The 25,709-nt window shown below is 38.8% G+C and overlaps 1 protein-coding gene across 1 annotated transcript in view; it reads right to left on the bottom strand.

Moving 5' to 3' along the window:
- The window catches only part of nomo (nodal modulator), a 36,442-nt gene that overhangs the window by 6,846 nt on the left and 3,887 nt on the right, over positions 1 to 25,709 (bottom strand). The window contains exons 2-36 of the mRNA XM_061722842.1: positions 23,020 to 23,284; positions 22,751 to 22,899; positions 22,373 to 22,538; positions 21,979 to 22,164; positions 21,755 to 21,902; positions 20,613 to 20,795; positions 20,247 to 20,392; positions 20,034 to 20,148; positions 19,760 to 19,857; positions 18,970 to 19,153; positions 18,462 to 18,592; positions 17,649 to 17,804; positions 17,486 to 17,564; positions 17,198 to 17,386; positions 14,592 to 14,816; positions 14,014 to 14,103; positions 13,879 to 13,924; positions 13,674 to 13,774; positions 12,997 to 13,103; positions 12,038 to 12,110; positions 11,371 to 11,523; positions 11,033 to 11,170; positions 10,453 to 10,542; positions 10,251 to 10,356; positions 9,979 to 10,129; positions 7,296 to 7,473; positions 6,099 to 6,240; positions 4,727 to 4,858; positions 4,142 to 4,278; positions 3,936 to 4,023; positions 2,788 to 2,851; positions 2,606 to 2,701; positions 2,284 to 2,505; positions 840 to 922; positions 565 to 724 (exon numbers count right to left, since the gene is read on the bottom strand). Of these exons, the coding sequence (XP_061578826.1) occupies positions 565 to 724; positions 840 to 922; positions 2,284 to 2,505; positions 2,606 to 2,701; positions 2,788 to 2,851; positions 3,936 to 4,023; positions 4,142 to 4,278; positions 4,727 to 4,858; positions 6,099 to 6,240; positions 7,296 to 7,473; positions 9,979 to 10,129; positions 10,251 to 10,356; positions 10,453 to 10,542; positions 11,033 to 11,170; positions 11,371 to 11,523; positions 12,038 to 12,110; positions 12,997 to 13,103; positions 13,674 to 13,774; positions 13,879 to 13,924; positions 14,014 to 14,103; positions 14,592 to 14,816; positions 17,198 to 17,386; positions 17,486 to 17,564; positions 17,649 to 17,804; positions 18,462 to 18,592; positions 18,970 to 19,153; positions 19,760 to 19,857; positions 20,034 to 20,148; positions 20,247 to 20,392; positions 20,613 to 20,795; positions 21,755 to 21,902; positions 21,979 to 22,164; positions 22,373 to 22,538; positions 22,751 to 22,899; positions 23,020 to 23,284 (4,777 nt within the window). The remainder of the gene's footprint in view (positions 1 to 564; positions 725 to 839; positions 923 to 2,283; positions 2,506 to 2,605; positions 2,702 to 2,787; positions 2,852 to 3,935; positions 4,024 to 4,141; positions 4,279 to 4,726; positions 4,859 to 6,098; positions 6,241 to 7,295; positions 7,474 to 9,978; positions 10,130 to 10,250; positions 10,357 to 10,452; positions 10,543 to 11,032; positions 11,171 to 11,370; positions 11,524 to 12,037; positions 12,111 to 12,996; positions 13,104 to 13,673; positions 13,775 to 13,878; positions 13,925 to 14,013; positions 14,104 to 14,591; positions 14,817 to 17,197; positions 17,387 to 17,485; positions 17,565 to 17,648; positions 17,805 to 18,461; positions 18,593 to 18,969; positions 19,154 to 19,759; positions 19,858 to 20,033; positions 20,149 to 20,246; positions 20,393 to 20,612; positions 20,796 to 21,754; positions 21,903 to 21,978; positions 22,165 to 22,372; positions 22,539 to 22,750; positions 22,900 to 23,019; positions 23,285 to 25,709) is intronic.

Below are 25,709 nucleotides of genomic sequence, written 5' to 3'. Positions count from 1 at the left end.
CCAATTTCTGATCTCACAATTTGCTTTCCGTTCACTCTCTTTGTTCACTCAAAGAAATGCATCCATTCATATCTCTATTTGTGATCTGACATTTTAACAGTCCAAGTTGGACATGTAAAGTAATTCACCACCCCATAACAGCTGAGGAAAATGGTACAAGACAGCATCTCAGATGACAATTACCCATTAAACAACTGTAAAACTTATGCTACGCTCACGCTTATGCTATGCTCAGAGTTCTGAGGTGGACCTCATTATTTATTATTCCATGATATCAAAGCTGTATTCCTAGACTGGCCTGTTAGTATGCTGTTCCATGAGGTCACAGAAAGATTTCTAGTTACAAGTCGACTGCAGAGAGCTTTGCATAAATCTTTCTTTAATGATTAATGTGGTTTACATGTCAAAGAGAGCCCTGGGGTCTTGCGTTGATAGGCAAAGCATTACACTGCCATTAGACTGGAACCTTTGTAGCAGAAGTCACAGGCAGCATTGCGTACTTTATTCATCTTGAACCTCCAACCCTCGGTAACCTTCTATATTCTTGCTTCTGGGCTCTCATACCTGTATGCTCCCATCTCATTAGTGGCCACAGAAATAAGCGGCGCAGCAGCTCCTCTCTCAGTGATCGATATCTCCACACCCTGCAGCTCTGGAGACACCTTTCCCTCTAAGAAGACACCTGCACGCCCGATGATGTCCACCAGCCGCCCCGGACACGACTCTGTCAGCAGAGAGTGAACACTTTAGGGTTTCTGGCTCATTTTCTCAATTTTTTGCTAATTTTTGACTGGTGCTGTAGATGTTTGTAAAATCGTTGTGTGCGAGAAGGCGCTTACCTCCTGTGATAGTTGCCTCTACTTCAGGTGGATAAAATAACAGTTCCTTAGATGATGGAGTCACCGTGATCTTCTCACCTGCCCTGTAATTTTGTTCAGGGCATGATAACATGGTCTCACACTTACATGGACGGCTCAAATACGATTCTTAATAGTAATGAACGTTTCAATTCCAATGTTATGTTAATAGTCACATTCATTTTATATCCAGGCAATAGCATGTGGCTGACCCTTCTGAAGATTAGTCAAAATATTCGAAAAAAGGACAAACAATGTTAAAACAATATCTGCCCTTAAAGAGGTCTCAATAAGCATGGCATATTAAAACTTTCATAGAGATGTTAACCATGTTGTTTGGATTAGGCATGGGACGATATGAAAATTTCATATCATGATATTAGTGGACAAAAATATCACGATTACGATATTATCACGATATTAGCGCGTCGCTTATAAAATTCTTAAAATGCAAGGAAAAACACTAACCGCGGATCCACTGGTTCCTTCAGAACATTTATTCTCAAATCATTCTCAACACAGTGACACTTGAGGTGGAGGTGGAGAACAAATAGTGTACTGTAAATGTTATGCATTACAAAGTGTAAACTATAGTACCGGTACCGGTACTTATTTGAACTTTCTTTTTTTGTAAGAAAATACTTCCCTGAGAGTCGAAAGAAATAAGTGACAAATAGAAATAAAGTGACAAAGTAGAGCCAAATGCACACTGATTGTATTACTCTCTGAAACTTTAACAGTGGCTGGCTGCCTGCTACTTAGTACGGCTCTCTGGAAAAATAATAAAATAAAGGCACTGCTCTGTAGTACAACAACAGTAAAACAGTAGTAAAACAAAAGCTGCATGGCCAACACAAAGATTGAGTGAAAATAAAGTGCCACAGTAGTCAAATGCACACGGATTGTACTACTCTCTGAAAAAATATTAAATAAATAATAATAATAAATAATATTAATAAAATACATGAAAAAAAAAACACTGGCTTCTACCTGGCTAGTAGCCTTGTGTGACCAAAAAAAAAAAAAAAAAAAAAAAATAATAAAAAAAAAATAAAAAATTGGCGATAATTACAGTACCCCACGATAACGTTATCGCGGCCGTTTTTTATCGCGATATACGATAATATCGTATATCGCCCCATGCCTAGTTTGGATCCAAACCATTACATGTTGAATTAACTTGGAGGTGGAGTGAAACATCAAATGTCAGGTTCATGAACAATAGTTGTGTTTTTTTTTTCTTTGAATACATTGAAGTTGTCTCTTGAGTAAGATTTTCACACAGAGTTTTGTTAGGAAATAAGCTATGGAGACCAGGAGTTACTTTACAAACCCAAAAGCTAATGAAAATACCATAGTTTTGCAGTCCTTACTCTACAAGACTGTGAAGTGTAGAGAGGATCAGTGAGAATGTTGCGGTACTGACCTGGCCCAGTAAGAGAATTCATAGTGGAAAGGGCCAGTCAGGTCGTCGGCCTTCTCCTGGATGGGAGGACTGTCGTCTCTGCCGCCTCCCTCCTCCTCAGCTGCTCGCCGCTCTCGCTCCTGACGCCGCAGTTGAATCTCTTGCAGCTGCTGCTCCTGCCTCTGTTCTTCCAGGCTGCGCAGGGGACCCAGCACCAGCGCCGGCTCGCTCTCAATGGACGACCTGAACAGGGTGAGCATCGTTTCGGGAGACACATTGGAATGGGATATTGATCGACGGATGCACAGCTAGAACGAACTTGGCCATGCTAACTCATAATTACTTGATTGTGACGGTGACATCTAGAATCTTGTCTGTGCTGATGAGTCCCGTCATGTGATGACGTACTGCAGTCAGAGTCAGGATACTGGGAGCTGACCTGTTGCAGACCAACAATCAATCTTTAGTTTAAAACATTTACATTCCAGGTCCACAGAAATAAATGGACAAACCATTGTTACTTACGTGTCATAAGTGTAGAAGTCCTGCTCAAACTGATGGCAGGAGCGAGGTGTGACTTTGTAAACACCTGGACAAGACAGTTTTAGTTGATTAATTACATTATTCCAATTTTATATTTAGCTACAGTCAGTCAGACACAGACCTTCCATCTTAAAATTACTGTACCCTAAAGTAAATACAAGGGAAAAAGTGCCAGGCCTTGGTACTTTTTCAGTATGCTAACTAACATTATATTTAGTGATGCACCGATTGTTCGGTAACCGAAATTGTTCGGCCGAAAATGGCAAAAAAACACTTTCGGTGTTCGGTGGAATAAGTGGGAAAAAAACCGAACAATTAATAACGGCGTTGTAATATAAGGAAATAGACTGGCCGCTCCGTAACTGTTGCGCACCACATAAATTGTTGGCCAACCAAAAACTAACCACATAAGAATTTTACATAACATTCACCAGCAGGTGGAACCAAAACAACATAAATCAATCTATTACAGGTGCGTTTAGATGACGAAATCAAACAGATAAAAGAGCGTGGAGTGAAGTGGTGCAAACATGTCAGCAGTGTGGAAGTATTTTAGAGTGGCAAAGAATAATACAAGAATGGCTGTTTGCAATGAATGTTCTGCTCAAATATCTAGAGGGGGCTCATCTGCAAAGTCTTTCAGCACTACAAGTTTGATTTATCATTTGAAATGATAAAAAACCCTGAGCGCTTTAATGCATTTTTATTGTTTTAAGGCCTATGTTACAATGTTCAGTCAGTTAAACCTAACGTAAGCTCAAAGATGGCCAAAAAATGTATTTTGCTAATTTTTTTATTTTAAGTTATTGTTCTTTGCTGGTATAATGTCTGCTGGAATATTTAAGAAATGCTGGGAAATTAAAAAATGTTCAGTTTTTTATGTTCAACAAATGTTTTCTACCTTGTAATTTTGTAAAAGATTTTTTTCTTTTAAAAGCATGCCTAAATCAAATTTATTTGATTTATGCAATGGTTTAAAAATTGGCAAAATAAATGAAAAACTGCGAGGAACCATGTTCGGTATTGTTCGGTATTCGGCCAAGTGTTTATTATTATTTTCGGTTTCGGCCACAAATTTTCATTTCGGTGCATCACTAATTATATTAGGAGGCCAGGAGAATAAAACTAACCAGGCTTCGAGAGGCAAAAGCGGTTGACTCCCTTGGAGAGATTATACACGCCAACATTCTCAGGTTTGCTGCCATCTTGGAAGAACTCCTGCACAGAAGAAAACACTCAATCTGACACGTGTCATCATAATCACTTCATAAATAAAGATGTACAATCATTGAAAATGGCACCACACTAGAAATGTAATAAATGACTGATCACTGACCAGTGTTATGGCGTGGGAAAGGGAGCAGCGCAGGATGTAGCCGATTTGTCTGAACTCAACTCCCAAGACATCCATATCAAGAACCTCCACTTCCAGGGACTTGTGTTTCCAACACCACTCCTCGTGAGAAATGCCCACTGATAATTATAAAAATGAGAAAGAAAAGTAAATAATTACTTAAAAAAAAGAAAATCGGTGCTCTCAATAGAAGGAACTTTCGATTGTTTTATTTTAAGCTCAAGCTTAAGAAAGTAAACACCCCATATCAGTCTGGGGTGGCAACGTTCTAAGCTGAGTAAAGATGCAGCAGCAGCAGCAGACAGCTTGGAGGAAAAGTAACAGATTGTGTATAAGAAAGAAAAGCTGCCCAATGACAAAAAAAAAAAACATACTAAATGCAGTTTTGATTGAAAGTTGGTTATTGGAAAGTGACTTCTCTACTGTCATTCCAAAAGCATCAGTCATATTTGAATAGAAATACACAGAATGAGACTTGATAATCATGCCTATCTGAAATGCTGATTTACAAAAGCAATGAAAATAACCAATGTATTAAAAACAAATGCACATTAAATCAGAAATAACCTTTGTATTTCCCGGGTAAAACATTGTCAAAAGAGAAGCTCAGGATGTCGCTGCTGCCAGACAAAGGCACCGTCCTCCTCTCGCCCTGCCGACTCACTGGCTGCAGGGTGACGGAGAGATCGTCACAGGAAGCTGCAAGTCAACAAACAACATTGTTTCATACACAACAGGCTGACGCAATATTTCAGATAAAGAAATCTGTATTAATGAAATGACCCCCAACAAATAAGATTAATGATGCTTAATATGTTCTATTATCCTCTCCAACTAACATACATAATAAAACAAAAATTCATGAAATATTTGAATTATTTCAAAATCTTCATCGTTTCACATCTTTTGAACTATTAATCCCACCATGATTGGACATTCTGAGTTACTTAAAATAGCCACAAAGGTCAGTTTCAATAATGTAACAACTTTCACACTCCAGCAGTAAATCAATTTTACGCCACTTGATGCTGCTTTTGGCTGTAGCTTCTTGTCAAAAGGCCAATTATTCAAATCGGTCAATTATTTAGTGATTCCCTAACGGATAAAAAAGGCAACACTTGTGTTCTCACTCGCTGCTCAGATCTGTTGGGTAAACTTCGATCAACTGACAGGAAATATATTTTGGGTTATGTTTGTTGTAAGAGGACAACAAATATGTTGATTAATATGTCCCACTCCATTTTTAAATATAATTGATACACGAGTGGGCTTGGCTTTCACAAAAGCTCAAAGAAAGAGTAGTTAATGATGAAATGCTGCAATATTGCCACTGCTTTAACTGTACTCCTTGTAGTGTGTAGTTGACCCTGGATTTAATCAACGAGCAAGCCTCGCCCTTACCCAAAAGCACTGACTGAGCCTGACTGAAACAAACGAAAATCTTAAGCTTAAAGTTGTTCTCAGCCATTTTAACCTTGAAAACCACAAGAATCAAACCAGAAATGCATCACAAACTACTTGAGCTTGAAATGTCTAGTCGCATGAGTCTTTGCACTAACCATCATCATTTACTTTGAACAGCTGATGAGAGACCGTGCAGCTCCTCCACTAATATCGAAAGGCTGCTTTTAGACAGAAATCTTAGACTCACTTTTGTCTCTCATCTCAATACAACTTAGCAGTTATAAATTCACTATTGCCTACCACTGTTTTCATGTTCAAACTGAGGCCAAATGGAAGTTGTTTTATCTCACTGTTGTGCCCACAGGTTCTTTAGTATCTTATGTTACCCTTATCCAGAATGCTCTGCGGTGTAAAACAGGCTACAATTAAAAAAGATTTTCTCTAATATTGTAAATACATTAACATCGTCTTCTAATCTAATAAGCCAAACGAGTAATAAAAGCAGAGGTTCTAAGTGTGGCTGATGAGCTTTTACCCAGGCAGAAGACTTTTCCAGAAACAGAAGCCATGAACTGGGTGAAGAGCAGGTCTGTGAGCGGCCGGTCCACCAGGGTGACCTGCAGGGCCTGAGGCTGCAGGGCCAGGCCGGCCCGAACCTCCGGCTCCGGCAGCGACACCTACACATGTGGAAGGTAAGCTGCAGTTATTCCCCAGAAAGCAAAGCTTTTCCCCTTCACAATACAAGATATACACTGACAGCAGTCATTTTTGAAAATGCACCTAAAACTCTATTGGTCTCATAAACTCAACGTTCTATCTATCCATAATTTTTAGGATTTTTTTATTTTATTTAAAGTATCTATTTCATTGTTCACAAAACAGTTAACACAACATAAGTTTCACACACTTGAATGAAAAGGAGGAGAAATAATCTGCGCCTCTCACACAAATAATTAAACCAAAAATAAATAAAATGTATTTAACTAATAAAATAGAACTAAAAACCGCTGCAGGCCAACATGCCACCGATTTCTATCAAAATCATCATATCTTACTCTTCATTGATTATCTAAACAATGCTACAGAGAACAAAACAAATTAACCTAATTCATTATATTTTGTCGTTATAGCGTCTTTAACAATCTTTTTTAAAACACACCAGTGTATTTTGGTTCTTTAGATTCTTTATCAAGATTGTTTCATAAACAGACTCTGTGCAAGGAAACACATTGCTGCAACACTTTTGTTCTGAATCTTGGTTTTGTAAATAGCTCACATCCGTTTAAATTATAATCGCTTTGTCTTTTTTCAAACTTTGTTTTTATATTGCTTTTAATAACTGTTAGTTGATCAAAATGGACTGGATGGATCTGTATCTGGATCTATATCTGCTTCAACTAATGATTCTTATTGATACAAAATAGAATCTATTCATCTATTTACTTGTGCATCAAGGACAAATTTGAGGGGAAAATATTTAATAAGTTAAGGATTTTAGTGTTCTGCTTAGTTTTCAAGTTATGCATTACAATTTTGTCTTTGGTGTTCTTTTCTTTGGTGTCTGATACAAATGTTGGCTTTGAAATATTTGCCATTGAAAAGACTAAACTTCTGCTTATACTTGTCATTCAGAACACACATCAAGACAGCAGTTAATCTCTCTGCAAGTTTTGAGAGCTCATACAGACTATGCATTTCCTAGGGACAAAACTAAATGCTGCCGCAGTCTTACATGGACGCTGTAGTCTCCAGGTTTGGCCTGAAAGCAGAAGGCGCCCTGAGGGTCGGAGTCAATGGTCCGACTGGATGCGTTGTCCTGGCCCAGGTGTGTCAGCGTGACCTTGTAGCGACCCTGCTGCTTCATGCCCTCAGGCAGGCGACTGATGGATATCTGACCACAAACACTGAACCTGCGTGGGACCAACAGGGGAACTTAATAATGTTTGTTAGTAACAGGACTATATGTACTGTAAGATTAACCCTGGATTCACACTGAAAGCGTCACGGGCGTCATAGGTGTCCGGCTGCCATTCATTTTCTATGAAAACGCGCGTCGAGAGGCAGCGGAGATGCCGGGAGCAGCACGCCGAAAGTGTCAATTTGAAATTGAAAAATCTCAACTTTATGCAAATGAGCAGCAGCGACGCAGAGGCAGCGTCCAATCACAGACCGGGATTCCCAAAGCAAGAAGCCTCAATGCAGATTGTACTTTCATGTACACACAAACGTACACTCATTCACATGTGTACATGAGCAGAGCTGTGCACTAAAACTTATTTTATCAGGAATTAATATATTTCATCCAGTAAACTGACATTTCTGCTGATTTGACTGCCGTTTTTACCTGAACTGCTCATGTGAAACACGTAACTGATGGTTGAGGAACTGGATGGCCCGAACGATTTTATTTGCTACATTGATCCAACGCAAAATAATTAAAAACCGTGCTTATTAATCACAAAACACAGTTTAAACAATATGACCAAATCCGCTACGACCCGGTGTGTCGGTGTTATTGCTAATATTCCGGTTACTGAAACATTTGGAATATTCCGTTTACATGCATGAGCAAACAGGGTTATCCCTGTTTACATGGTGATTAATCATTCGGGATATCCCGATCAAACCAGCGACGCGCGGAGAACATCATGACGCAATAACAGTCATTTCCGCTTCTCCTTCCTGTATCCAAATTCAAAACAAATGCTGCTTCGCGCAACTTTTCTCTCAACTTCATGTAAATCTCGCTATCCCTGTACTTTCTACCATGCACAAATGACAAAATGTTCAAAAAAGGCTGGATGGATGAAGGGATGATGATGAGTGGCTGAGGCAGGTGTATGTTTGCGGGGACCCGGTGGTATTTTCCACACATCACCATCGCTGCTGATCTGTGACTCTATGCGCCCATCTCACAGACAGTATAAAAAAAGAAGTGAAAAATATGAACGCTATGCTTGCTGTTATTCCGGGAGGTCTGACAAAGTAACTCCAACCGCTGGACGTCGGTGTGAACCGGCCGTTCAAAGTGAAGCCGTATGGTTCCGCGTTAAATCGACGCAGAGCCTACGCCGGAGGTTACGTAACCTACGGCGTAGGCACTGCGTCGGTTTAACGCGGGACCATAAATCAGCCTTAAGGCTGCAGCGGCGTGGGAGCGATGGATGACTGAGGGGGAACAGTTTCTCCAGGAGTGGAAAGCAGCGCCGGGCAAATTATGCCACAGTTTGCAGATGTATTGTTGATGCGTGGGCTAACGTGTCTGCTGGGACTATTTTGCGAGCTTTTGCAAAAGCATGCATTCCGAGGCGCCGCACGGCACGGAAAGAGACTCTGACAGCAAGGAATCCGGACTGGCACAGCTGATTTAGCTGAGCTCTTTAATGCAGAAACAGGGGATGAGACTTTGATGGGGTTGATTAATGTAAAAACTGAAATAAAGTAAATCAAACAAAGTTTTGCTCCGGCTCTAGTTTTAAAAACGCACACTTGCGTGCTTGTGTGTGTGTTCCGCGGCGCGTGTGTGTTAGTGTGTAGACGGCGCGCCGTGTGTGTGTGTGTGTTTTAAATACAAATGACACACAAAAATGAGGGTATGCCTTTCCACACAGCACGCCGAATGGTCGCGAAAATACGGTATTTATATATGAAATGTCAGAATAGGTCATTTTTTGACGACACACCAGGGTGCCGCGACAGCCCGGTCGAGAAAGGCTGGTTTAGAAGTACGTCCTGGACTCAAAAGACCAGGATTCCTTGCGAACAGAGCATGCGCAGAAAACAAATTCCTGTTCCGTTTGGTCGGGATATTCCATTTGGCGTTTATATGACTGAATATTCGGGTTTTAAAAGGAGTAACCCAGGGGTAATATTCGGGTTTTTAAAAACCAGAATATGAGCAAATTCGGGTTATTTAAAGTGTTTACATGGCCGTGCAAATGCGGGTTATTGCCAATATTCGGGTTTTAAAAGGGTTATTGAGTGCATGTAAACGTAGTCACTGTTCACTGCAGACAGACTGCAGCTTCACCGGGGCCAACGACTCTGATGGTTGCTGTTGATCTGCGGACCAAACTTGTTAAAGATAGCATCAAACTCACTCTTATCTATGCTGAAATAACGCTAAAATATAAAAGAAGGCTTCCCAAAGTGTGATCCATGGTGAAATAGGAAACTGAAGATGTGCACGCTATATATAGATATGTGTAGGCGATATGCACTTTGTTCCCTCCACTTCTGCAGCGCAGCATTAGCCCCGCCCACTGCAGGCGTCGACAGTGCAGCAGCTTTCAGTGTGAATCCACCAAGCAGCGCGATGCTGGCATCAGGCGATTTTTGACACTTTCAGTGTGAATGCAGGGTAAGGCATCAACACTGACACATGTAGACAATTCAAGTCAAAACACACAACGTACCCTGCAGTGATGATGTCAGGAAGCTGAGGCGTGTTCGGGGCAATCTTCACTGTGACGGGCTCAAAGAACATTAGGTCCTTGGTGACGCGAATGGTGTAAGTACCAGCTGTCATATTCTCCAACCGGAAAGAACCGTCCTCCTTGCTGACAACTGTAAGAATGGGGAAAAAAAGGGGGAGAAACAATATCAAATCACGTCCAAAGGGATTTGTTGCCCCGGTGTTGCTTTGCAAAGACGGCCCACAGAAAATAGAATCTTCTAGTATACCTACCCTTGATCTGATTGTTGAGGGCAACGGTGGCATCAGACACCCCCTCCCCCCCAACACCGTTCAGAACTCGGCCCGTCACAGAGAAGCCCATCACACGGAAGATGGGCTGAACACAATAAAAATAGCAGCGGGATTACTTGTTATGCTCTGGAATATTTACATACAAAAAAAGAAAATAAACAGTGATTATAAAACGTTCTACCTCAAGTCTCAAGCTGTTGTGTTCCACCTTGAAATTCATCCTGGAAGGAGCAACATCGAACGTGATTCTCTCTCCCCTGTAGAAAGGCACCTGGAAACAAAGGGAATGAAGCCAAACCGTTTGCAAAAAACAATTATATTCAAGCGTAAGAAGGTATTTCTATAATAGTCTGAAGGCTAAAGTTGTGAATTCTTCAAATAAAGCCCTACTACGGACAGTATTTTTTATTATCATTTTTACAAAAACTATCCAGTGCATTCACACTCAGAGACATGCTGCCACACTGTGATTCCAGCCCAACATTAGCATAGCCGATTATGCGTGCGAAAGGTCGACAGAATTGCAAACAAATGGGGTGTACTAGTTTTCTTATTTCAAGAAGGACAATAACACACGATATAACCGTAAACAAATTTGACCATTGCTGTATTTCTGACAATGTAGCTGCTGGAATAAGTTTTGCTGTAGTCTAACTGGAGGTTACTCCAGGTAACGTTAAATGAACAAGAACGGAAATATGAGGAATGACAATTTTAGCTGAGATTCCTTTCCTTTTTGTAGAGAAAGAAAAACAACATACAACAGTGTACTCGCCGCTGGCCAGTGAGGGGAATGTAAAAGTGCCATCATCCCTGGACAGAGTGCTGCACAGGTAGATGAGGGAACCATCCCCAGAATCTGCTCCTTCCACTGGGGACATGTTACAGCCAGTCACGTCCTGTAAAAGCAAAACAACTTATTTCACCCATCTATCTTCTCGCAAAATGTAAAGGCAATAAGGAATGTTCTGATTTTCTAAAGGTAAAAACTTACTACACAAGTGTTTCATAATCACCGTTTTCAAATAGTGTGAAATAAATCAGGACTTTGAGTTTTCCTTCTCAGTGTTCCTAAACATGTATAATAATGTGAGTTTACCTCTCTCTTGACTGTGGCTGAGTACAGTAGGAAGGTGACCTCTTTCATGGGCTCTCCATCACTGCGGACTTCCCCAGAGACATCGTAGCCTCCAACCACCAGATGGTGGGCAGCCGGGGCGTTGGCATTGGACACGTGCACCGTGGTGGTGCTCTGTGGGAAAGCAGTAAAAGGTTCTGCGTAACTTGCAGGGAGGCATGGAATAATTACCCTTCAGGAGAAGTGTGATTATTGTTGGAGATTGTTAGTTATAACCTTCCTGACCTGACAAGAAACCTTATCAGCAGCACTAGTAAGTGAATAATGAAGATTTCTGCCCTCAAGTGAAACACAATTAAAAGGGCTTGAGATGCTGAAGTACTAATGATATCAACTGGATGAAGATGCTGTGATAATGTTATTGCTTTGTTAATCATAAGATAAAACCCTGCCCTAAGTGTAAGAGTCTCTCTCAAAGTTTCTGATCTAGATGGGTACTGTATGTATTATGTACTTCTACACAATCTGTTTAACAGATGACATACGTGTCCCCAAATTTTAATCTAATTAAAATGTCCTAACTTTATGACAGAATGAACAGGATCCATAACAACGTCCAGACACTCCTCCACAGCGGTACTGGCAAAATCACATTTACCAGAGGAAGTCACCAAATAAATATACTAACCTGCTCTAGAGTCCATGAGGGGTGGGAAGCTGTGATATCGTAACTTCCAGGTAGCACTTTGAAGAAAGTGTATCTGTTTTAGAAAAAGAATGACAAGTTTAACAGTACCCAATCTCAACTACTGCAGAGACAGCAGAGTAAAACCTCAGGTTATGTTCAAATAAATGCATATTAATTTCATAACATAAAACACTTTTTATGGTTCCACAATATCCACATTACTCAAAAGCAGGGGTGTCCAAAGTCGGTCCTCGAGGGCCGGTGTCCTGCGTGTTTTAGATGTGTCCCTTTTTTTATCAAACCGTGATACAAGGAGCTTGGTCATCAACAGAATTATCCAGACTTTGATGACAAGCTGGTGACGACCGTTAATTAGAATCAGGTGTGTTGATGCAGGGAAACAACTAAAACATGCAGGACACCGGCCCTCGAGAACCGACTTTGGACACCCCTGATCAAAAGGATTCACGATTCATGATTGGCTCATCTGGCCAAAACAAATCCTTCCCTGATTCGTCAAGCCTGTATCACATGACTATCACAGAGGATAAAACACAGGGGGAAGTATTGCAGCCTTCCAGTGGCGGTCAACCGCCAATAAAACAGATAAATACATAACACAATTTAACAAATCCATAAATAATGTGCAGACAGACGAGCAAGCGCTTCTGCTTTGGTTTCTTTAGTAAAAAGCTGACGGCTCAAGGCCGTTTTGAATGACACTAAAACTTGCCTCATTTGTGATCTTTTGTAAGTACAATGTGCAGCAAACTTCAAGCAGACTTCCCAGTGTTTTGTTTTTTTCCCCCCAACTCATGTGCACATGCCCAGTGAGCATGCATGTCCATGCCATATGTGTTTAAGGTGGTGTAAAATACCAGTGATGGATGCAGAATGGTTTTGTTTTGAAATTAGTTTTTGGAAGATTTCGCGTTAACAGAAAGGTTTGACGCACTTACTTTCCCCCAAGCTGTGTGACGGCACTCTGGAGCTTCTCCCCTGTTCCTGCTCGGCTCAGTTTGACCTCCACTCCTGCTGGGCCAACCAGGTGACCCTTGCTCAGAACCTGTACAACACACATAACATGGGGGGAGCAAAGATCTTTAATACAAGCAACAGCCCCAACTTGACTTGGATAAATAGTGTGTACGGGGAGATTATTTTAATCAACCCTCTGGAAAACATGCAAAAATGCCTTTCTATGAGACAGCACACAACACACTTTTACTTTCATTCAACGAAACAAACAAGTGATTTATCCCAATCGGCATTAAAAACAAACTGCTATTAGAGTGACGGTTGCTAGATTATTTTTAAAACTAAATAAAATTAAAAGGATTTTGAAAATGGTAATACTTAGATGACAAAGAACACATGAAATCAAATACGAAGGCAATGGCTCATTTCGAGCTTCTGCGTCCAGTGAGTCAGCCTATCGTAGATTAGCTAATATTGATGAGGATGATGATACGTTTTGAAAAACTAATTACACAATCTCTTGAGAGTTTTGAATAATCTTGATGTTTTTTTTGCGGTCAAATATTGCACACAATCCTGCTTCTGCAACTTGACCAAATTATTTTTGAAAACAGTCCCTTTACTGTCAAAACAAAACCATCTTAAATAAATGTCTTACCGTTCCTGAGACAGAGAATCCTGTGAAAACAAAATTGATGTCTTCTTCTTTGGTACAGATGTCAGTGACTCCATCCACATGCAGGTCAACACTTGTTGGCTCTGGTGAAGAGGAAAACAAGACAATCGAGTTCAGAAAATATTTGAACTGCAGCTAATAAAAATGTAATATATAAATTGTGAAGATGCTTCTGTGACAAGTTTACCAAAACTCCAGCCGAGAGGAGGCTCAATTTTCAAAACAAAGTCTCCCTAATGAAAAAAAAAGAGAATTCAGTAAGAAACAAATCCCATCATTAAGAATGTAGAGACAGATAAATACATGTTTGTGAGTGTCATACCTTGTCATAGAGAGGAATCATGAAGTAACCATTTATTGGTGCACAATCCGTCTGATATTTCAGTGAGCCTTGTTTGGTGTACAATTTAATCTGGGCATCAGAAGGCAAAGTAAAGTTGGGGTTACTATTTGCACACAAAGTTAATTGTTAAACTGAGTAACGTGTATCATGGAGGAAAAAGCATAAACACAGTCAGTATAAACTGAGTTAATGTGGCTAGTTTAAAGCAGCAAATGGCTAATCCACTGGAGCTTTGAATGAGATTAAGACTAGTGACAACGTGCTCTTAAGGTCTTCCTCATCGACGCTGACAGACTGTAATATCAGGACTGACAACCACGTGACTAATGTACATTTAACATTCACATCTCAGTAAACTGTGTGAAGAAAAATAACCGCATTAGTTACCAACCAGTTAACTAAATCACCGAACTAAAAACGTGCTTATTCGCAATTAAGAGCAACCGAAACACAACTGTAATGTATAACGACATAGTTCCATTCAAACACAACTGTTTGTAACCTTTGGATCACTTTGATAGTGCGGCTAACTCCCACCTAGCTGCTAGCAGACTCACCTCGATCAGGGAATAATTGATTTCAACATCGGATTTTACAAATCCGCCACATGCCACCACTATGTCGTCCGTTGATACAGTCAAGATCTGAAAATGGATGATGCAGAATAAAACCCAGAGGGATCCCACGTCTGCCCGGATAGTAATTCTTAGCATTTTGACAGAATGGGATCTGGCAGATCTGGACACCAGCACGCTCCCTCCGGTTCCGCAGCAGCAGAGCTGCTGGCAGGGAAACACCGTCCCCGCCCGCAGCAGCGCCCCCTGGCGGGGCGGAGGGGAACTACATACAACACAGATAGATAGATAGATACTGTAGTCAGTGTAGATAGATAGATATGCTTTATTCCAGACTCAAGGTCCATAAAAAACAAAGAAATAAAAAATAGTCTAATGACTCATTTTAAAAGACATATACCCAGTACTCGAGTTGTAAAAAAAAATCAGGGGGGTGGTGGATTTTATCATATGGGGACAGATAATTTGTGCTGATTACAAATAATATAATATATTACAAATAATAGCACTGACCAAAACACCTGCAGAAATACTGCAGGAATGACATAGCAGCAGTTAAATGCAGCCTTGTGTAAGCTTTAAATATCCACTGGGCTTACATCAAATACATCAAAACACAAAAATAAAAAACTGTCTGAACTTATCAATATGCCTCTGTCCTTCACAGGATAAGTAAAATGGATCACTGCAAAAACTCAAAATATTAACAAGAATATTTGTCTTGTTTCTAGTTAAAATGTCTAATTTTAGTAAAAAAATCTCATTACACTTAAAACAAGACTCATCACTGGAAAAAACAACAATTTTCACCTGTTTCAAGTAGATTTTCACTTAAAATAAGTAGAAAAATCTGCCAGTGGAACAAGATTTTTTTGCTTGTAATAAAAAGATAAATCTTGTCCCACTGGCAGATTTTCCTACTTATTTCAAGTGAAAATTTACTTGAACCAGGTGAAAATTGTCAAATAAGTTATTTTTCTGGTGATGACTCTAAATGTTGAAATAGCAGTAAAACCACATTCATTGATGAAATGACATAAGGGATAGAAAGGGGGATGGTAGTTTTACAGGGGGGATGATTTTGACCGTTTTTATTTCAGGGGGGATGACATCCCCCCTCATCCCCCCTCAACTCGAGCACTGCCAGTACCACAACAATTTGATTATCCGAATGATTTAACCGACAGATAAACCTGTACATTACATTTCTCAAAACAGATTGCAGTGTGTTCACTCCAGCACTCACAAACATCTCACTCGCACTAGTCCATCTGGGCCTTTTTTAACAGTATCCTCAGAGCATCATTGTATGCCACTTGCAGTCTCTGAAGGCTGGCTTTTTTATAGTTCAGCCACAGATATGCAGTGTACAGAGGAGAACAATACGCTTTGAACAGAGTCAACTTCACTCCAATAGTACAACCACGTGTACGTAACAATACATTTGCTTGCACATACAACATACGACACTGACGATAAATGTCCTCGTCATCTGTCAGTTGATCTGTGATCACGTGGCCAAGATATTTCACTTCACTACAGATATTCAGAACATTACCTGACAGTTTAAAGTCAGGAAAAGTCATATGTCTATCTTCCACGGTTCTGCAGATCATAACACTTTTTGACTCGTTATACTTCACATCCTGTTGCTCCCCATACACAGAACACACATTAAGGAGCTGCTGCAGACCAGCTGAGCTCGGGATAAAAATCACACAATCATCTCTACATAAGATGGTTCATCACTGTACTGCCCACCATACAGCCAGTTTTACATAAGTTTAATTTATTTGATAGATCATTCATGTATAAATTAAATAAAATAGGAGATAAGATGCTCCCCTGTCTTACTCCATTACTGACATGAAAAGGAGCAGACATACAGTTGTCCCATTGAACCTGCATGGTCTGTTGGGCAAACCTATAGGACAGAATTCTGACTATATAATTAGGGACACCTGCTGCCCCCAATTTTTTAAATAATTTCCCATGATTCACCCGATCAAATGCCTTAGACGCATCTAAAAAACACATAAAAACTGATCTTTGAAAAAAGGATTTATTTTCCATAGGTTAGTGTCCACACAATTGCAATCACAAAATTCATGAGAAATAATAATAAATGGTACCAACAAACCCCTAATACCAGTTGTTTTAAAGTTCCAGTCATAGTAGTGTTAATATTATATAATGTAAAACTAATAATGAACAAAAATCCATTAAAAAAAAGCTTGTAGGTACAAAGAAAAGTGACTTAATACACTTAAGGTGCACAAAACACCGCAGTTTAAAGCAATGCAAGTCCTTCTCAGAAGGAAAAGGTGACAGTAGTAAATAATTCCAAAGCTGACCTAATACAATTGTTTTGGTTTAGTTTAACAATATCCCAATTGTCAACAGAACACCAAGATAAGATACTGTTGGAAGGTCCACAGAAACCAACAAGTTGTAGTGTTTAAACAAATAACATAAAGTTCATATGTGGAGATATCCATTGTGATTCCTGCTCTCATGCTTTCATTTGTGCAATTTTGCATCTGTAATGCAGTGTTCTCCTCTGTAATATTTCTGTCCTTGTCTCACACATGTGTGGAGGAGTCTGGTGGAGGGTGTGCCAAGAACAGCCCGTCACTGAAATTGCTGGAGAAGCTGGTGTAATAGCTTGGGCTGCTTCTGCGGTTGTGGCGGGGCGGGGATTGAGACTCTGCCGATCTGACTGGTGACCTCTGGGCCTGGCAAAGCTTCTGGATCAGAAACCGTTTGTCACGCCCCTCCTGAGAAAGAAAATGACATAATAATGGCAGATTTTAGCACACAGCTTTTGGCAGCAAATCTAACAACACTCAAATCAGTAGATTTGTAATCAAATATACCATGACCAGCTGCTCCCTTAGTTGTTTAATGACTCTTTTGTGAGCTCCAGCGAGTGCGATCACGTAAAACATGGCCAAGCTGTAGAAGAAAAATGTTTTAGTTTTAAATTACAGCCAGTCAGAGAAAAAAAAAAACAACTAACGCATCGGACTGGCAACATACCATGTAACAACAAAAAAAGAAACAGCAAAGGCCTCTGATGAGAGAGCGAAGAGGAAGGTTTGGACTCCAGCTGGGAGCTGCAATACTGTAATTGGCAGGACCTCCCAGGAAGTGTTGTAATTCACAAATGGTCCACAAGCCTGGGAACAGTTTATTCTGGGTAGAAAAAAAAGAAGTCTACATTAACACATGGACCAATAATTGTAGTTAATACCGTAATGGCCAACTAAGAGAAATAAATAATAAACTGGGCATGGTAGTACATGATGGTAGGATAACCAAATACATCACAGTTTTACAATATACAGTTCTAACGTGTGTGTGTGTGTGTGTGTGTGTGTGTGTGTGTGTGTGTGTGTGTGTGTGCAAGTGTTTTGGATTAATAAAAGCAGTAACTTGCTTGCATTCAATAAAATTTTAAGGAGGAGGTGTAGATAATAAATAATAATGGATAAAAATAAATACATTCCCTCAAGTTACCCTAAACCTGTTGCTAAACCATAATCATAACACAAGTGGTTGATTTGTGAACAAAAATACATCAAAACTAATAATCCTAAATTATTTTATTTTTTAAAAGAGCAGTTTTACATAAAGATGTAAAACGTGTACAGTATAAAAGTGATGCCTGACATCGCATGTCACAAAGACCTTTATTATATATTGATATCTATCTATCTATCTATAGTTGATTATTGTTTTCCAACAGAAATATTTTATCTAAAACACCAAAGTACATGTGTGAAAAAGGTTTGACATGATTACTTTGTTATTTGCAGGTTTAAAATGAAACTTATGATGGTCATTACTTACTGTGCTACACTAACTGTGACGGGCAGACAAGCCAGAGCCAGACCAATCAGCAACACACCCAAAAAGAAAAAGTTGGAGCTGGATGCTCGGAAAGGACGTGTGGCTGGACGGCAGTTTTTGATTAATGATACCTAGCATAAAAGGAGCAAAAACTATTAATAATGGGTTTAAAATTGCATTATGCATTATTCCATTTTTATTGATGAAATAATTCAGGAAACTTAGAATATGGATAAATCTGTTGGTACTCTTACATCTCACTGACACAATGCTTTATTCCACCTGAAAATTATGTCTGCCATGTATTTTGTACAATAACAAATAAACAAATAAAAGTATGAAACAAATGATTTTCTAAATATTATAAAAGAGCCTTAATAGATTGGTTGGTACCTCTGAAATGATCACAAATCCTTGCAATATAATCATGCATTTTTTTTTTTTTTCATGGAAGGACATCAATACATTTATTAACAGCTGTATACGAGTATGATGGAGAAAAGTTCACCTTTTTGATGTAAAAGATGAAGAAGTATTTGATGGTGCAGATGGCAGGCAGCATCGGACAGTAGAAAGTTCCTATCCAGCAGATGGTCTGACCGTACACAATTTCTAGCACATTTTGAGGAATAGCAAACTCCTGTTGGCCCCACCACTTGGCCAACCTGCTGTTACTGTGCTTCACAATCAGCCTGAGCAGAAGAAAGTGATGCCACTATTAAAAAAAGTACTCGTCAAAAAATAAATAAATGACAGAGGAGGAATTCCTCCTCAGGAAAAGGCAGACACTATTTGTGACAAAACACTTCAGTGGTTCCACTTGAGCCAAATGAAATAATATTATTCAAAGACATATTTCACATCATACAGAAAAATAGTGAACTGTCACTACCAAAACATTAAAATATTTCATTAAAGTAAAATGTCTTCATATAAAAGCCTCCTAAATTTAATCACAGTGTTTTAAGCTAAATTAAAATGAAGTGAATCCAAATTACATGTAATTACTTTGTTGTACTGATTCTTCATGATATTTTTAACAAAACATATAATAGTAATTTCACTAAGACATTGGGATACTATGTTGAATTGCCTAAAAAAGAAAGGGTATAAAACTCTTTAAACAATAAATGGTCCTGTCAAATACATTTAGTGAAGTGTGCTGAGCACACAGTAGCAAAAACAGATACTTTCCAATGCAACATCTCCTCAAATATCTGAAGAAAACATTTCTTCCACAAAACTATACTAATACAAGTATTTTTGTTCAACTTTACTTCGGGAAAGTGAGGTCTTACTTTCGAGGAAACTCCACGAGGATGGTGACAGCAACAATGATGATAAAGTCAAAGACAGTGAGTTTGTACATTTCCTGGCCCACACGGGTCTCCCAGCACTGCAAGCAACAGCAAAGATGGAGAAAAATAGTGTGTGTTCAGAAAACAGTCCCATAAGATTGGATTTTAACAGACCATTTGTATTGTAGACATTGAGTGTGGTATCAGCACAATCCTTGCTGTGAAATACGAAAAACCATTTTCTATTGTGTAAGAGAAGAGGACGATAACTTACAGAGTAAAGAATGTGGTTGTAGCCACAGCTGCAAACCTTATCCTCACATTTAGTGATCTGAGACCAGAGAGAGAAGAGCAAAACCCCAATACTGGTCAACCGCATGAAGACGCACCTGGGCAGATAAGAGAATAGAAAGGGAGGATTATAGTTATTCAAATTACCATGGTCATCTATACACAGGATAAGCTACAACCCTCCAGTCCACTAAACCTCATGAGAGTAAAGCGGATCTCAAAGGCGGGTGAGTAGTCCTCATAGTTGATGATCACAGAGAAAAGAAGGGGAGTGATGAAGTTGGCCAAAGTGATGACGATGGAGGGCAGGTATTCATAGATGAGATCCACAATAAAATTCACCTGTAGAGTGAAAGAGTAGCATAAAGGGTGCTTGCTTTATTGACTGTAGTTTTAAAACTAAAAACAAGACATCCAATAGTCCTGGTTAACAGTGGAAGAAGAAGAGAGAAAAGCACACACGTATGAATCACATTGTGGAAAATAACTGATTGAGACAGACAAGACTGAAAGAAACGAAAGCCTATTTGCAATAGAAAGCACACTTGGAACCCATTTTTACCTTAACATTATTCATCTGCCCTTCCTGGGAGAAGATGGTGGCTACATAAATGCTGTAAAAGCATGCAGCCAGTACGCCAATGACAAACAGATTGAGGATGATGCGGATGAGGTAGATTCGACACTTCTCCTGTCTTGTGCGATCTGCTATCTTCTGTTTGATCCTTTCTTCTTCCAAATCTGTCTGTCGATAGACAGAGTTGCAATTTTACAATGAGATCAGACAACAATTTTTAAATCAAAAAGCTTTTATACAATATGTTTCTGGACAATATATCTTCCTCTAACATAGATGGGACAGTTGATTTTTTTTTTTAACACAGAAATATCCTGTAAGGACGCATTCAATTTCACAATTTTCATACAATAAATGGTAGCGTGTTATATTCCAAGTAGCTGCACTCTAAATGTTTATAATATATTTGGCAAATTAGATGGAATTTTACCACCTGGAAAACCATTGCAGATGCTGATTTACATGACAATTGCTGCTGTTGTATGCGTTTTGTTGACATTGATTTATTTATAAAAACCCCGTACCTGGAATAAAACTACCCCAATCAATTTTTTCTGCATTAACTACTCACTGTCAGGGTGCAATATTCTTTGCTAAGTAATGAGACATTGAAACATACACTGATGTTTCATTTTATGAATCACAAGTTATATTGTTTCCACAGCTTCCCATGATATTGCATATCTTCTAGAGCAATTATTTGCCTTAGTGCTCTCTGCATTAAATAAAGAAGCTGTATTAATTGAGTCTTGACTCAACATGTAGTCCAATGTTCATCCTTGAAAAGCCTTAAATGAGAAATAAAAATGTAAATAGAAATATCTTCCATAGATCAAGCTGCCCAGTGGATCAAACCCTGACATGGGGTGGATTCAACCCTTTTATCTTTATCTAACTCATTCTCTCTTGTAAATGACTGAAAAGAAAATGCTTGGATATAAAGAGATGAAAAATCACTTTGGGAACATTTTACTTTAAAAGACTTAATTATTATTCATATTGTCCAGTCATGTTTAGCCTAACAGTATGAAACTGCTGGAGTCACATGTTATCCAGCAAAAATAAAATGGGTCCACTGCACCGATTAAGACTGATTGAATGTCTGGCCTAGAAAAGAACAAACCAACCCTGAGTTCATAAAGCAGACTGCTTCTCTTCAGCTTTGCTGCATTCTCGTTAGTGATGCAGAAGTCCCAGCCAGAAAAGATCTTGTTGCAAAAACTCTGAAAGCAATCCTCATCCTGCACCAGGCTACGTTTGAACCCTGTGGCAGACCTAAAAGAGACAACACATTTAAGACCTTTTCCCTTTAAACAAATATATTATTTTTATGACTTTACCTTTTCCGTACCTTTTAACGATCCAGATAAGACTAAGAAAGAGGCATGCTATAGTTGCCAGCAGGTAAGCCAGTGCCAAATTATATGTAACATTTGGAAAGTGGATTTTGTCCACCTTGTAGAAGCCGTAGAAAAGGTAAGTCCTTTCCAGAAAACCCTGGCGAATAAGGACAAGGACCAGAAACATATATGGGAGTCTTTTCCCGTTAAGACCATCAAACATAATGTATAGGGACTCACTCCACCAGAAAGCAGATCTGTAATGTGCTCATGAAAGATGACAAGACCTCGACGGGCGCTGCTTGGGTACACGCTGCACACACTACCTGTGCTCAAACACAGAAAGATAGAGGGTTGAGAAGTGTTTCATCCTTAGTTTTCCATTTAGATTAAAAACAAACAAGCTTTCTCTCACCATCATGCTGGTTGTAGGTGATATTTCCTGAGACACTGGGAGCAATAATGATAGGCAACATGACAAAGCTGAACATAATTAGAAAAATAATCAGGTTGAGCAGGACCAGGAAACGCAGGAACGAAAAGTAAGACAGGATCCCTGTTCCAAACATTCCTAAAGACAAGTGGAAGACAGAAACCAGGGAGAAGTTAACGGTGAAATAACAAAACCAGAACTGGTACACTTCTACATTTTTTTAAATAAATGTTCTTATCTTGATCGACTTAGAAAGAGTGAGTATAAGTTTAGTTTTTCACTACATTTTTTAAACTCCAAAAAGCCCATATTACAACATCCTCCACAAATGATGATCCAGTTCGTCTCACCTTCTATCTGGTGGATGTCTCTCCTCCAGAGCTTCAAAGAGCTCAGCCACTGCTGGGCATCAACCTTCAGCCTCCTCAGATGCCTGAAAGTGTTTTGCCTCCACTGTCTCAAGCTGCTGAACTCTAGAGCGTCCTCCAGTTGCTGTACTCTAATGTGTAAAACAGTACAATATTCTGAAGGTAAACACATGATACATAGCAAAATAAAGCCACAAGAGGCAGTAACAGGTTACATTTTCAATCACATCCAAACAGAAGAAGTTCCATACTTGTCTCTACGCTTCTCAGCCATGGACTTGGGCAGTTCTCTGATGGGCCGCTGCCCCGTCTGCTTTTTTTGTTTCTCATCTCGTCTAGTGAAGGTGCTAATGCCCCATTTGCCACTACCAGAGGAGCCAAGTCTTGTTCTGGAGCTGGCTCTTCGTTTGGTGCCGCCAGTTGAAGACTTCCTGCGGTACAGGAGAGACTGGTAGCTCGGGAGCTGGTCCAGCAATGGATTACTGGTGATCCGTCCACTGTGATCAGTGAAGAACACTTGAAAAGACAGACAAAATCTTTGATAACATTGCAATTGATGCAATTGTTTAGTGATATATTTATCCAAGAAACAGAAACATAATATCTATTAGACTCCTCAATGACACATTCGGATCTCCTCGCTAGAAAAACACAAAGAGGATGTCTGTTGCAATTATCTTGTGGTCATATAATTTCTGTATTCAGATTTTAGATAAAGCCACAAGTCGTAGTCTGTGTTTATAAATGCTTTCCAATTTGCCTTATATATTAGAGTAGTTTATCTAATACAAGAACTCTTTAATTAATATTATTTTCCATAAATACATTTTAGCATATAGTACCACAAAACTGCACAAAATGTTTGATAATTATTCAATAATAATTATTCTATAATAATTCGGTCAATTAACTTTAGGTAGCAAAAGTTAAAGATTTCAAAAGGAGTTGAACGCAGGGAACAACCATTTGAGTTTATAAATATCAACAGTATTTCTTGTAATTTATTAATAGTTATCAGTGAAAAAAATCCACGCAGCTATGATTACATCATGGGTTTGCCTTATCTAAGTTACTGTTTAGAGGTTTGGGGAAATACGTATAAAAGTTCACTGCAACCACTATTCATACTGCAGAAAAGAGCCATAAGGATAATTCATAATGCTGGTTTTCATGAACACACCAATTCATTATTCTTCAATTCTAAAATAATCACATTTTTTGACATAGTGGAATTCCAAACCGCACAATTCATGTATAAAGCTAGGAACAACTTATTACCATCTCACTTACAGGAAATGTTTCATGACAGAGAGGGGAGGTATAATTTAAGCCGATACTCTAAATTTTAAGACTTGCAGAACACGAACAACAATGAAAAGATTTTCTACATCAGTCAGTGGAGTTAAACTTGAATGGATTCATAATTAAAACAATGTCCAAACATTAACCAGTTTAAAAACAAATATAAAAACAGGATATTTATATAAATATTTATATGGGCATGTGTGTACAAATATATATAAATATTCAATTATGTGTATGTATAGGTATGTGTGTGAGTATAATTACAGTATATAATAATAATAATAATTAAAGCTGCAAGCAGCGATGAACGGGCCCTCGCACTCATGGCCAACGCCCCTCCTTCCAGCCCCCCCCAAAAAGAGAATATTAAAAATAAGATAAATGTAAAAAAAAAATTAAATTAAACAAGATTTATCTTCTCATTACAAGCAAAAAAATCTTGTTCCACTGGCAGATTTTTCTACTTATTTTAAGTGAAAACAGGTGAACAGGTGAAACAGATGAAAATGGTGTTTTTTTCCAGTTATGAGTCTTGTTTTAAGTGTAATGAGGTTTTTTTTACTAAAATGAGACATTTTCACTAGAAATAAGACAAATATTTTTGTTAAGATTTTGAGTTTTTGCAGTGATCCATTTTACTTATCCTGTGAAAGACAGATGCATATTGATAAGTTCAGAAAACTGTTTTTTATTGTTGTGTTTTGATGTATTTGATGTAAGCCCAGTGGATATTTAAAGCTTACAGAAGGCTGCATTTAACTGCTGCTATGTCATTCCTGCAGTATTTCTGCAGGTGTTTTGGTCACTGCTATTATTTGTAATATATTATAATATTTGTAATCAGAACAAATTATCTGTCCCCATATGATAAAATCCACCATCCCCCCTGATTTTTTTTTACAACTCGAGTACTGGCTGCGGTTCTGTTTAAAGCCAGGCAGACACTGTGCCATTGCCGGCTCGTTTTGAACCAATTTTCCTCTTGTTTCAATCATTAATAGTTGTGCAGACAAGGTAAAAAAAAAGAAAAAAAAAGAAAACTCAAACTCTTTCAGTTCACTGTGTTTTCTAGTAGTTCTTCTAGTTTTCTATTGTTACTTTTAAGTTTACTGTTCCCTTTGTGGTTTTACTGGTTGTAAAGCATGTAGCTTTAATTATCATGCATGTAGCTAAAACTATCACCCAATTCTGTGTTTCACCTTGTTAGTCAACTTCACTCCAACTCATTATCACCAATTTTACACTTATTTTTGGAATGAATGGTCAATAGACCTCATTTACATAAAATCATAGCTCATTTTTGAGATAGATAAAGATAAGCCGAAATTCTGAATTTTTTTGACTATAGTTAAACTCAGAGGCATATAAATTGATGGATTATCACAGACGGGTATATGTGAAAATGAAATGAAATCATTTAAAATGTTTGGACCACCACCCAGCACCAGCCAGTGGTTGGTGGGTCAAATTGAATATCACAGGAGAGGAGAAATTGAATAAAATATCCATAATTCAATGCAAGTAGTGATCAGAGGTGGGTAGTAACGAGTTACATTTACTCCGTTACATTTACTTGAGTAAGTTTTGGGAAATTTTGTACTTTTAGGAGTAGTTTTGGATAACTGTACTTTTTACT

The sequence above is a fragment of the Cololabis saira genome, chromosome 1, assembly GCF_033807715.1.
Source record: "Cololabis saira isolate AMF1-May2022 chromosome 1, fColSai1.1, whole genome shotgun sequence".
NCBI classification, from domain to species: Eukaryota; Metazoa; Chordata; class Actinopteri; order Beloniformes; family Belonidae; genus Cololabis; species Cololabis saira.
The sequence above is the reverse complement of the archived record's forward strand: the minus strand, read 5'-3'. Positions and strand labels throughout refer to the sequence as shown.